This window comes from Kogia breviceps, chromosome 1 (genome assembly GCF_026419965.1).
Source record: "Kogia breviceps isolate mKogBre1 chromosome 1, mKogBre1 haplotype 1, whole genome shotgun sequence".
In the NCBI taxonomy this organism is placed as follows: Eukaryota; Metazoa; Chordata; class Mammalia; order Artiodactyla; family Physeteridae; genus Kogia; species Kogia breviceps.
Genome location: NC_081310.1, coordinates 36,281,804 through 36,295,454, shown reverse-complemented (window position 1 = coordinate 36,295,454; position 13,651 = coordinate 36,281,804). Strand labels below are relative to the sequence as shown.

General features: G+C 35.6%; 2 protein-coding genes across 9 annotated transcripts in view; one reads left to right on the top strand and one right to left on the bottom strand.

Moving 5' to 3' along the window:
• Positions 1–13,651, top strand: part of CHML (CHM like Rab escort protein) — a 261,691-nt gene that overhangs the window by 194,000 nt on the left and 54,040 nt on the right. The window lies entirely within an intron of this gene.
• Positions 1–13,651, bottom strand: part of WDR64 (WD repeat domain 64) — a 140,410-nt gene that overhangs the window by 125,397 nt on the left and 1,362 nt on the right. The window contains exon 2 of the mRNA XM_059078960.2: positions 11,639–11,773. Within this exon, the coding sequence (XP_058934943.2) occupies positions 11,639–11,773 (135 nt within the window). The remainder of the gene's footprint in view (positions 1–11,638; positions 11,774–13,651) is intronic.

Genomic DNA, 13,651 nt, shown 5'->3' with positions numbered 1-13,651 from the left:
CCTGAGTAACTTAGGTTAATTTTTACATACCTTATAACACTACAAGGTAGGTATATTCATTCCCATTTAAAGATGGAAAAACTGAGACTAAGTAGAGCTAATGGTAACATGTTCAATGGTCACAAAGCCTTGAGTGCCAGACAGAAACCAGTTCTGACTGGCTCCATAGCAACCCTAATGAGAACCACTACATACTTTCTAATATTACAATCTGCCTCCAAGCTGGGTAACTAATAAAGAGTAATGCTAAGTAATTAATTGCTCATCTCTTGGAATTGTCAAGCTATTAAAGGGTTAATGGTTCAACTTATGTCTTGCAATAGGCCAATATTCTTTACATGGCAATATTAATAGCATATGTTCATTTTCCTGCTGGTGCATTTGTGAAATTACCATACAAAATTATGACCAGAATGGTAATTATTTCTTAAATGGAAAATTTGTGTGTGTGTGTGTGTGTGGTTCACGGGCCTCTCACTGTTGTAGCCTCTCCCATTGCGGAGCACAGGCTCCAGACGCACAGGCTCAGCGGCCACGGCTCACGGGCCCAGCCACTCCACGGCATGTGGGATCTTCCCGGACCGGGGCATGAACCCGTGTCCCCTGCATCAGCAGGCAGATTCTCAACCACTGCGCCACAAGGGAAGCCCGGAAAATTTTTTTTGAGAGGAGTTTTTTCCTGCCTTTCTGGGAGTTGTACTGGCTTCCATTTTAACAGCTGGCCAATTATGAATTAGTATAAATGCAGTTTCATCTGTCTCAGCTTCAGACTTATCATAGGAAATTGCAGAGACAGGAATATGATGAATCTAGGGATGGAGTGGACTCAACTCTCTTTCTATTGAAATGACTCCTCAATGGCACTGACAGTTCTGGAAAGCATGATTACACTGTGTCACTTGAGAAATCTCTTTAGCTTCTAGATTTAGGAGCGTGACCCAAGGAAATAGTTGAAAAGTCAGCCAGAATTTGACAGAATAGATCAATGATCATTATTTGCTGAGTTTGTGTATTTTTGTCTCACAGTTTCCTGACCCTCTTGGGCCAAATTCCAGGAGATATGGTAAATAGTAGGAAGCTCGGAATTGAGCTTAAAGACAAACTCCTGCCTATTGCAAAATAGATGCTCTTCAGACCTAAGACCAGAAAGTTCTGTCAAGTTTGAAAAAGAAAACCTTCTAGATAATTTAAGTGTTTACAACTACAAAGTACCAAATCTACAGAACACTTTGGAAAGGAGGAATTTAAATTCCCTACAATAACATTATATAAATAAAAAATACATACTAACATTCATTTTGAAGAAAACATAAATTAAAAGATTTATTAAACCCAAAGAATGGTTGCAACTGTGTGTGTGTGTGTGTGTGTGTGTGTGTGTGTGTGTGTCTGTATTTGCACATAAGTAAAAATGGAATGGGATACAAGGATAAAGAGAAAAACGGAGCTGGAGGAATCAGTCTCCCTGACTTCAGACTATAGTACAAAGCTACAGTAATCAAGACAGTATGATACTGGCACCAAAACAGAAATATAGATCAATGGAACAGGATAGAAAGCCCAGAGATAAAATCACACACATATAGTCACCTTATCTTTGATAAAGGAGGCAAGAATATACAATGGAGAAAAGACAGCCTCTTCAATAAGTGGTGCTGGGAAAACCAGACAGCTACATGTAAAAGAATGAAATTAGAACACTCTCTAACACCATACACAAAAATAAACTCAAAGTGGATTAAAGACCTAAATGTAAGGCCAGACACTATCAAACTCGTAGAGGAAAACATAGGCAGAACACATATGACTTAAATCACAGCAAGATCCTTTTTGACCCACCTCCTAGAGTAATGGAAATAAAAACAAAAAGAAACAAATAGGACCTAATGAAACTTAAAAGCTTTTGCACAGCAAAGGAAACTGTAACCAAGATGGAAAGACAACCCATAGAATGGGAGAAAATATTTGCAAACGAAGCAACTGACAAAGGATTAATCTCCAAAATTTACAAGCAGCTCATGCAGCTCAATGTCAAAAAAATAAACAACCCAATCCAAAAATGGGCAGAAGACCTAAATAGACATTTCTCCAAAGAAGATATACAGATTGCCAACAAACACATGAACGAATGCTCAACATCATTAATGATTAGAGAAATGCAAATCAAAACTACAATGAGGTATCACCTCACACCAGTCAGAATGGCCATAATAAAAAATCTACAAACAATAAATACTGGGGAGAGTGTGGAGAAAAGGGAACCCTCTTGCACTGTTGGTGGGATGTAAATTGATACAGCCACTATGGAGAACAGTATGGAGGTTCCTTAAAAAACTAAAAATAGAGCTACCATATGACCCAGCAATCCCACTACTGGGCATATACACTGAGAAAACTGTAATTCAAAAAGAGTCATGTACCACAATGTTCATTGCAGCATTATTTACAATAGCCAGGATGTGGAAGCAATCTAAGTGTCCATCAACAGATGAATGGATAAAGAAGATGTGGCACATATATACAATGGAATATTACTCAGCCATAAAAAAGAAATGAAACTGAGTTATTTGTAGTGAGGTAGATGGACCTAGCATCTGTCATACAGAGTGAAGTAAGTCAGAAAGAGAAAAACAAATACCGTATGCTAACACATATATATGGAATCTAAAAAAAAAAAAAAAAAAAGGTCATAAAGAACCTAGGGGCAGGACGGGAGTAAAGACGCAGACCTACTAGAGAATGGACTTGAGGACACAGGGTGGGGGTAGGGTAAGCTGGGACAAAGTGAGAGATAGGCATAGACATATATACACTACCAAGTGTAAAACCAATAGCTAGTGGGAAGCAGCCGCATAGCACAGGGAGATAGCTCGGTTCTTTATGACCACCTAGAAGGGTGGGATAGGGAGGGTGGGAGGGAGGGAGACACAAGAGGGAAGAGATATGGGGGTATATGTATATGTATAGCTGATTCACCTTGTTATAAAGCAGAAACTAACACACCATTGTAAAGCAATTATACTGCAATAAAGATGTTAATAAATAAATAATTAATTAATTAAAAAGGAATAAGAGTGTGAGAGTGTGACTAACTCAATTCTGCTCTTGAGGATATGTCACTGGGAAGAAAAAGGGAATTAGATCTTTCTAGAATCATGTCAGTTGAAGAGCATGTTTTTGCTGACAAAAAGAAGGTACCTACTAATATTTCATTAAGACCTAATACAAGCATTCATCACTTGATTGACAGATCCTAATACTTGGAAAAGGGAATATTGGCCCATACAAATTGTTCCCAAAGGAAAACTTGTCCCTTTCCTTTCTTGCAGTGTTAGAGTATTTATTATTATCATGGATTTTGGCAGCATGCGGAAATCAGTTTTCTTTAAAAATCCAGTCTCCACAAAAGACCTTAAATGTCTATAAGCAAATAATAGTACTTTCAGTTGTTAAGGGGTTTTAGTTTTCAAAGCACCTTCACCTATTTCAGCTTATTTGAGTAGCACAAAAATCCCATGAGCTAAGAAAGTTAGTATTATTCCCATTTATAAATGAGGTTATTGAGGTTCAAATAAGTTAAAAAACATGCTCAAGACTCTTGGACAATGAATAAGTGGCAGGCGTGATCTAGAATTCCCTTGCAAATGTATTCCTTTATTTATATTCTCTCAGTGAAAAGCACAGCCACGTATATAGTTCCCCCAAACTGAGCCTGTCGTTTGATGCTCTAATGCTTTTCTTCTAGATCATTGCATGATTTGCTCTTCATCTCACTCAGATCTCTGATCACGTTATCTCCTCAGAGCAGTCTCTTGTGACGATCCTGTCAAGATTACTACCTCCCATCACTCTTTATCCCATAATGCTCCTTCATCTCCATCACCTACTCACCTAAGTCTGTATTACTCATTTGATTATTTGCTCTCCCACTAGAATATGACTCCAGGAGAGGAGAGAGTTAGTCTTTTTTGTATACCATTATATCACTTCTTGGAATAGTTTTTGATCTATAATAGGCATACATTAAATATTGTTGAGAATGAAAAAATGAACCTTAGATTCCTCTCTTTCCTTTATTTCTCTCATCCAGTAGGTCACCAATTCTTATAAATTATATGAGAATCTGTTCTCTTTCCACCCTTACTTTCACCGGTTCAGTTCAAACCCCCATCATTTCTTTTCTAAACTATTGCCATATCTTCCCAATTGGTCTTCCTCTTTTCAACTTGCCTTTCCCCAATCCATTCTCCACTTTGCTGCTAGGGTAATCTGTCAAAAACACGAATTTTATCACTTTTCTGTCTAAAGTATTCAATGGCTTCCTGTAGCTGTCAGGTTAAAATTCCAACTTTTTACCACGGTATGCAGGTCTCTTCATGTTTGGCTTATCCAGTCTTATCTTTCCCAACTCTTCCTCTCTGTTCCAATCATATTGAACCACTTACAGTTTCTAGAATTCACCATCTTCTTTTTCACTTCTGTGCCTTTATAAATGTCTTTTCTTTAATGTGACTATTTATCAACTCTACTCTCCTGCAACTGCTTTACCTGGCTAACTCTTACCAGTTCTTCAAAACTCAGTATGCATGATACTCCTTTCCAGGAAGCCTACCCCAATTTTTATCCACACCCCAATCCTACCTTAAGATGCTCTGAGAACTCTCTTCTGCTCCCATACAACTCTCTTAAATCAATATCATGACACTTATCACCCTCTTTGGGAATCTATTTCCTTTCTCCCTCATTAGACATGAGAGCAAAGACCTAGTCTTATGCATCTTTATTTTTTTTTCCATATATATTCTTTTATTTTTTCAACATCTTTATTTGAGTATAACTGTTTTACAATAGTGTGTTACTTTCTCTTTTACAACAAAGTGAATCAGTTATATATATATATATGCATCTTTAAATTTCCAACACTTAATACAGTGCTTTAAACAGAGTAACTAACCAATAAGTATTTGCTAAAAAAAAAAAAAGGAATATTCAGCCTTCTTCTCTAGAGCTTCTTCTGGAGTCATCTATGTAGTTTTGTTCAAATTATAGGACTATCAGGAAGAGAATGTTGAATATACAAAAACTCAGCAAGCTTAGTGTCTTGGAAAGACACATCCTTAAACATAATTAAAATGCAATAAGTACAAAGACTGAAGCATGAAAAGGGTACGTAACCCAGTTGGGGAAGAGGTTGCTGGGAGAGGCCACGAAAATTTCCTAGAGTTGGTATCATTTGATCCTTAAAGGATTTATGGGGTCAGTTATACCTCAAAAAACTGGAAAAAAATTTTAAAAATAAAAAACTTCCCTCTTTTCAAAAAAATAAAAACCCCACAGGATTATGGAGGTTGAAGTAGAAGAACTAAGAGGAAGAGTGGAGAGAGTATTTCAGGCACTGAACATGTACAAAGTCCCAACATGCAGTATCCGGGGATCAGCAAGAAATTCAGAGTAACAGGAACCTAAGTACAAGGTAGTAAAGAGCAGTGAAGTAGAGAGGTTAACAGGAACCAGATAATGGGAGTGCTGTGGCAGGTGATGGAGAAATGTGAAGGACATTGAGATGGTTGGTTTACCATCCTTACAAGAATAGTTTGGAAGAGTATTGGGACAAGAGGGTAGTTGGAGAGAAGAGCCTAGGACAATAGATATACAGAATATAAAATAGATTCAACAAGAATTTTTAAGGCAATATAGACAAATTGGTGACTGATGATTTTTAGGGGTTGAGGGAAAAGGGAGTCATGTGGGGTTGCTAAATTTCTGCCTAGATGATTTGATGCATCATGGTGCCACCAAGAAAAATTTTAAATTCTATAAAAGACATAGATTAAAAAGTGGGGGAAGTGAAGTGAAATTTAAGGGGCTATGAGATATCCAGGTGGACATAGTGAGTAGGTATACGTAAATCCAACATTCAAGATAGCTTGGGTTTCATTAGTATACAGGTATTAATATGTTGGAGAAGAGGAACATAACCCAAGAATTGAGTAGAAAGTGACAATTAAGGTTGGCTAAGGACAAAACTCTGGAGAATACCACTGCAAAAAGAGCAGGCACAAAAAGAGGAATCACAAGGGAAAAGGTCAAACAGTAAGATACCAGGAGAAAACTCTGGCTTCCCAAAAGCCAAGAGAATAGAGTTTTAGGATGGGTGAGATCAGTAATGCTGAATGCTCCAAGTTTAATTTTCTTTGGTCTGACAATGTAGACATCACTGGCCAATTTGAGAGTCTTTTCCGTAGAGTGTAGCTGGGAGGCTATATGAGAGAGGATTTTAGAGGGAATGAGTAATGTCAAGATCGTGGGGATAGTGAATGCAGAGTACCCTTTCTAGAAGAGGTGTAGTATGATAGACCAAAGGACACTAAAAGTCAAGAAAAGCGTTACTCAGATCACAAGAGACTTGAGCATTTTAGGTTGAAAATGAGAGAGTGGGAGAAACTGAGGTAGCAAGATCCTGGAGAAGAAGTTAAGTGCAGAGTCACCAATGGAAGGTGTGATACTAACCTCTGAAACAAAAAGAAAAGACTTAAGCTTGGGTGTGGATATAGAAAATTCTGAAAAGATCTGGGGTGTTGGGGCCTCCTGAGGCCACAGGGTTTTTTTTTTTTTTTTTTTTTTTTTTTTTTTGATCATATGGAAGGACAGGACATCGGTGGAGGGTGAAAGGAGTTGAAGTTTGGAATAGTCACTGAGAGGAATAAGAGGGGGTTAATCAAAGGTATGCAAAAGGATTGGGAGACTGGGCTAAGGGCTCTTCTGAGCAAAAGGGTTGGGATTTTGCTGATCTATACATTGGACAGATAGGAGTATAAATCAAAGAAGAATGCTGGTGAGATACAAACTCAGATGATTAACTTAGGATCCAGGCAGGTAGGAAGAAAGTCAAGGACAGGGCTGATAAAATTCAATCTACTAAGAGATAAAAGTATCAGATAAAGGTATCAGAGACCTCAGCAATATCACTGAGTCAGTATAATGTGAGTTGGAGTGTTCAAAAGCTGATATGGTAAGATGTGGAGGTCTGAGAGAAGGATGCTGGAACTTAGTGCCTGTCAATATTGTGCAGGTCAATTTTGATTTCTATTTTATAGTATTAGACTGACAATAGGCAACTAAACATACCAATGTAAAGACAGTCTTTAAGAAGGAAAAAAAAAAAGCCACTTCATTCATCCAAAAGCCAACTAGGCACGTTTATTGTGTTTGCTTTAAACTTTCTTGTGTAATGAAATCACTGGCAAGTTACTTTACATAGTCCCCTATATAAGACTTCTTGTTCTTATCTCTGTGGGCTTGCTGGAGGACCATTATTTATCACTTCCCTTTCTGAACTCCTATTATGCCTATAATCCTAAACCAGTCAACAGGCCTTTAACTTGCTCTTTTTTGCAATGCAAATTATCCTAAGTAGTAGTGTGCTGATAAATGTTTAACGTTCACTGAGCTGGGGGCAGGAAAGTAGAGATGGGAGTGTGCCATTGGTTTACAACATTTGCTGTTTTCCATGGTATAAATATTTCTCTCATGGCTGATTTCAAACCAGCAAAGGGACATCTCTGAACGTGGAGTTAGGAAAAGATACACAGTTGCATACCATTATATAGTACTTCTGTATTCTTCAGGACATAAAACCCTCAAGAACATAGGTAATAGTAAAATATAGTAAAATAAATAAGAAGTAATGGGTTTTGAGTATTTATTGCCTTTGTTTTCAATATAATTGAATTGTGAGCTTATTTTAATCATGGCAGAGTTTAACAATAAGTAGGCCAAATTCCTGACATGAGCTGGCTACACCATACTGCTGATTTTATGTCTATATTTCTTGTCTTCCCACTTAGATTTTAAGCATTTTAAGGCAGGGGTCACGACTTAAACATATTTGTATTGTCCACAGTTCTTAACACATTCTGACTTAGTAAATATTTGTTGAATAATTGATACAGTTCTGGATTAAAGGCTGAACTACATGACCTTATACATCTTTCTGGTTGCCATATAAACTGTTAGAATTACCCTGGTAAGTGTACTGGTAATATTTGTTCTGTGGAAATCATGGTTGTAGGTTTGTATATCTTGCAAATAAAAATCCTTTCTCTGGATGTTGAAGTAGAATATAGTTTTCCATACCACCACGAGGACATATTGTATTTGTATATCTTTTCACAATGTTTCTTTATGATTATGAATGTTTCATGAATTGCCAACATAGTATAAAATCAAATTGGAAATAAGGTGGCATCTAGCTCTTAATTAAATGTTTCAGAAATGTATTCCTTTAAAATGCCAGAGTATAGTCACTAGCCAGTTAATTATGTTACAAAAACATAGAAATGATATTTGTGGTGTCAGATCTGGTGTCAAGAAATGAAATTGTTTTTAAGGTACTGAAGAAAGTTTTAAAGTCAGCTCTCACTGTAATATGTTTTACACCAAGATAAACATTTTCACTGTTTTCTAGGTAAGGGGAAATATGTGTTTTTCCTCAAGATTACAACTTTCAGGAAAATTTAAGGTAGTCAATCATCTGACTGACTGTGATATTCTCGTCTTTCATTAAATTTCTAATTCTGTTATTCCATTGCTTAAATTAAAAGCCTTGGAATTTAAAGAAATTCTAGCCCTGTATGTGCAAAGGCTATCTTTTGTTTTCCATTTTTTTGTGAGTTTCACTAAAACTTCAAGAGGACCTAGGAGGTACCTATCACTTGTGTTTTGTTGGGGGTTCATATTTGTCTCTCCACCATTTTTCCCAGGACTTTTTAAAGTGGTACCCTAAATGCAAAGAGAAAAAGAAAGCAAGACTCTGTCTCATTTCAACTCACTGATTCTTTAAACAGAAAAACTGAAATTCAGAAGGAAATGATTACAATTGAGAAAGTAAGTTTTAAGAATGGAATTGAATCACTAGGTAAGGGTTTTGCAGTTTTAAGTTTTTACCCATAGTGTTTTGTTGTATTTTATCTCATTTTTTCAGTTTTGACATATAATCGTAAGATGTTGAAACTGTATAACATGATTTGATATATATGCACATTGTGAAAGGATTCCCCTGAGTTAATCAACACATTCATCATCTCACATGATTACTTTTTTTTTTTTTTTGGTGTGAACATTTACAATCTACTTTCTTAGCAAATTTCAATTATACAATACAGTGTTAACTATAGTCACCACATTCTACATTAGATCCTCAGACATTTTATAGATTTTATAAAAACCTATATGAAAGTTTACCAAACTTTCATGAACCTTTCCCTATGGAAAGGGAACCCTTTCCCTGGTGCTGACTGTTCTATACTTTGTTTCTATAAGTTCTACTTTTTTTTGGATTTCACAAAGAAGTGATACCGTGCAGTATTTGTCTTTCTCTGTCTGGTTTATTTCACTTAGCATAATGCCCTCCAGTTTCATCCAGGTTGTTGTAAAAGGTAAGTTTTCCTTCTTTTTCTAAAGTATACATATTCCATTCTATATGGGTGTTTGTATATATACATTTTCTTAACCCATAGTATTTTTGATAGATTTATGCTCATTCTTGAAACAAAGTTTAAAGAAGACCTTTCACTTCTTATTGCACCAAGTCAGATTCTTATTTGTGGCTCAGTGCATTTTTTAATAGACAATTTTTTAAAGCAGTTTTAGGTTCACAGAAAAATTGAGTGGAAATTACAGAGATTTTTCCATATGCTCCTGCCCTCCCACACATGCATAGCTTCCCCCATTATCTACATCTCTCACCAGAGTGGTACATTTGTTAGAATTGATGAACCTACACATTGACACATAATAATCACACAAAGTCCACAGTTTACATTAGGGTTCACTCTTGGTGCTGTATATTCTGTGGGTTTGGACAAATGTATAATGACATGTGTCCACCATTACAGTATCATACAGAGTATTTTCAAGGCCCTAAAAATCCTCTGTGCCCTGCCTATTCAAACCTCCCTCCCCCTGCATCCCAGCAATCACTGATTTTTAATTGCCTATCCACAGTTTTGCCTTTTCCAGAATGTCATATAGTTAGAATCATGCAGTATGTAACCTTTTCAGATTGGCTTATTTTACTTTGTAATATGCATTTAAGGTTCCTCCATGTCTTTTCATGGATAGCTTATTTCTTTTTAGTGCTTTTTAGTGCTGGATCATATGGCAAGAGTATGTTTAGTTTTGTAAGAAACTGCCAAACTGTCTTCCAAGGTGGCTGTACCCATTTTGCATTCCCACCAGCACTGAATGAGAGTTCCTATTGTTCCACATTCTTGTCAGCATTTGAGGTTGTCAGTGTTTTGGATTTTGGACATTCTAGTAGGTGTGTAATGATATCTCATTGTGATTTTAGTTTCCACTTCTCTAATGATGTAGAATGTGAAACATCTTCTCATATACTTATTGTCATCTGTATACCTTCTTTGGTGATGTGTCTGCTCAGATCTTTTGCCCATTTTTTAATCAGGTTGTTTGTTTTAGTGTTGAGTTTTAAGAGTTCTTTGTATATTTTGGATGACTGCCCTTTATCAGATATGTGTTTTGCAAATATTTTCTTCTAGTCTATGGATTGTCTTCTGGTTCTCTTGACAGTGTCTTTTTCAGAGCAGAGTTTTTAATTTGAACGAAGTCCAGTTTATCAATGATTTCTCTCATGGAGTGGTATCTTAATTAAAAGTCATTGCCAAACCCAATGTCATCTAGATTTTCTTCCAGGAGCTTTACAGCTTTGTGTTTTATCTTTGGGTCTATGATCCATTTTGAGTTGTTTTCCTGTAACTGGTATAATGTCTGTGTCTAGACTGAGAGTTTTTATCAGGAATGGGTGCTGGATTTTGTCAAGTGCTTTTTCTGCATCTATTGATGTGATCATGTGATTTCCTTCTTCTTTAGCCTTCCCTAACCCCAGAGAGCTCCCTTGTGTCAACTTCGGGTCCTTGCTCCCATCACCAGCCCCAGGCATCCACTAATCTACTTTCTATTTCTATAAATTTTTCTTTTCTGGGCATTTCCTACAAATGGGATTATTCAATATGCAGTCTTTTGTGTCTGGCTTCTGTCACTTAGCATGATGTTTTTGAGGCTTATCCGTGCTGTAGAATGTATCTCTCTTAAAAAAATACAACAGCTGTTTTATAGTTACTATATATTCGTATAGCCTTGCTATGTATCAGTATAACTATTAATAAATATTTAACTAGGTAGAAAATAAGACTACACACTATTCAAATTCATCTGTCTATAAGAAAGCCATTTTGTGTATTTATTACACATGGAACATGATGGTTGTTCTACAGATACTCACAGGATATTGACTGGTCAATTGACCTGTACGAATGATTTTTAAAGTATAAAGTTTTACCAATAGAACTATATTTGGAAAATATAGCTACACCAATATTGATTTACTTTAATAGAATGTAACAATAAAAAACAAATGAGCAAAACTGCTTCTAGGAGGACAGATTTGCATGAGTAACTTCAACTTCCTCCTGAAAATCTAATTAATCTTGTTGAACAAATGGAATACTTAACATCTGATATGTCTAAAAACCAGTTTAAAAGCTCCAAGGCTGCCATGGGTTTCAGGAAAACACCTGAAAGTCACAGAATGTTTATGTATATAAACAACTGTACTTACAAATTATCCTCAAGTCTCTTCAAGGATTCCAAAACTAATGAATGAACACTGTCTAAGGAGCAGGATCCAAAGCAATTTAGGGCTGAAATATATCTAATTTTCATAACCCAGTCATTATGTAGTTTCCTTTTAACACTGAGAATTACAAGAGAAAAAGGGGGTTATGTTAGACTCACAAACACATCATGTTGAGTTTCTATTTACTATTTCACTTTTACTTTAACCAAATCACAGCTCTGAGCTGTGGTAAAGCCTGCATGTGTAACACTATCTTATGCATTATACTTTCAATTGTTTAACTATATGATCGTCATCATATTTTAAATGAAAAAATAAAAGTTTATCATCAGATTTTGAGCTATAGATTCAGAATTAGAGGAATAATCGAGAAGAACCCCAGTCCAATATTGACATGATCATACCCTATTGAAAAAATTCTGATCATGATAATGGAGGACTGTGTTTTATATTGTTTTTTATCTTGTATGAGTCAACTCATTTTCATATTTCCCATGAATACATTCAAAACTGAAGAACTAGGAAGTTTATAATCCCAGATCACTGGTAAAGCTGAGGCTAGGACAGCCTTCAAAGGCTTTGTCAAAGGCTTGCTCATCAGTACACAGGATATTTGAGGGAGAGGTTTAGCACTATGGCCAAAATCTATATTTTTATGGCCTTCTTTTCTTAACCTGGAAGAAGCCATCTTCATGGTATTTTATTTACTCATATTTTATAGTGTATTTGTTTCCTCATCCAAAAACACTTATTGAGCACTTATTGTATCCCAGGTACCAAGGACATAAAGATGATTAAGGTAAAATCCTTATCACCAGGTTCCTTAGATTGTAGTTGAGAAATAGACATATTTATAACTCAAGGCAGGAAAGTTCGACAATATTGGATTAAACAGAGTGGGAGTGGGGGGAGATTTCTTTTTTCCATGCCAGATTGTGTTAAATTTTGAACTCTGGATACTGGCTACTTCTTTCTTTAATTTCTACAAGGTTTTGCTTCAACACTCAGCTTATATATATATATATATATATATATATATATATATATATATATATATACACTTTAGTCTCAAATAATTTGTCATGTATATAATGATCAGCTGCATGATTAAATCATCTACAAAAGAACCAGTATGAATTAGCATTCATTTAACTGTACTCACATTCCTCAGATACCCCCAATCTCATTTCTAACATATCTGTCTAATGGAAGCAGAGATGGAAAACAGGCCATGGAATTTTCTGACAGGTGACACACATCTCAGTAAAGAGAAGATTCATGTCTCAGCATCTATTCTAAGAGCCTATCATAATTGGAATAAAGTGCTTGAGAGTAAATAGAGCAGCACATCACATACTGGGAAACTCCCCCATCAGAGTCTAATACTTTGGTGGAACTAAGTAATACTGCTAATATGTGAAGGATGGAAAGTGGAGCCAGATTATTATTGTGTCATTCTTAGGGTTCCAGCAATGGGCTAGTCTTAATTCTGTTGTAGCAATAGATGTAATGAGCTTTTAATTACATATTCTATCTCTGGAATAAAATATTTGCTATATTAATAACAAAATATAATCCTGTATTTTTCAAAGTTTTTTCTTATTCTAAAAGGAAAATTTTGTTTGTACAAAATTTAGAAAGTAGAAAACCATAAAGAAGAAAAGAAAAATCGCTTCTCTGAAGTTCCAAAGAGAATCATTGTTAACATTTTGGTATATTTACATTCAATATTTTTCTTTCTAAGTAGAAATACACAGACATACAAATGGACACATATACATACTGACACATATACATAAATAAAACTGGATTCAATGTACATAAAAAATAAAAACTTTTTAACTTAATATTATATTATGAACATTTTCCATATTATTAAATATCTTTCAAAATATAATTTAATGGACATGCATGGCATTCTCTAATATGGTTATACTATGATTTACTGAATGCCCTTAATGCCTTAAATATTTTTTAGGACTCTGATAAAAATGC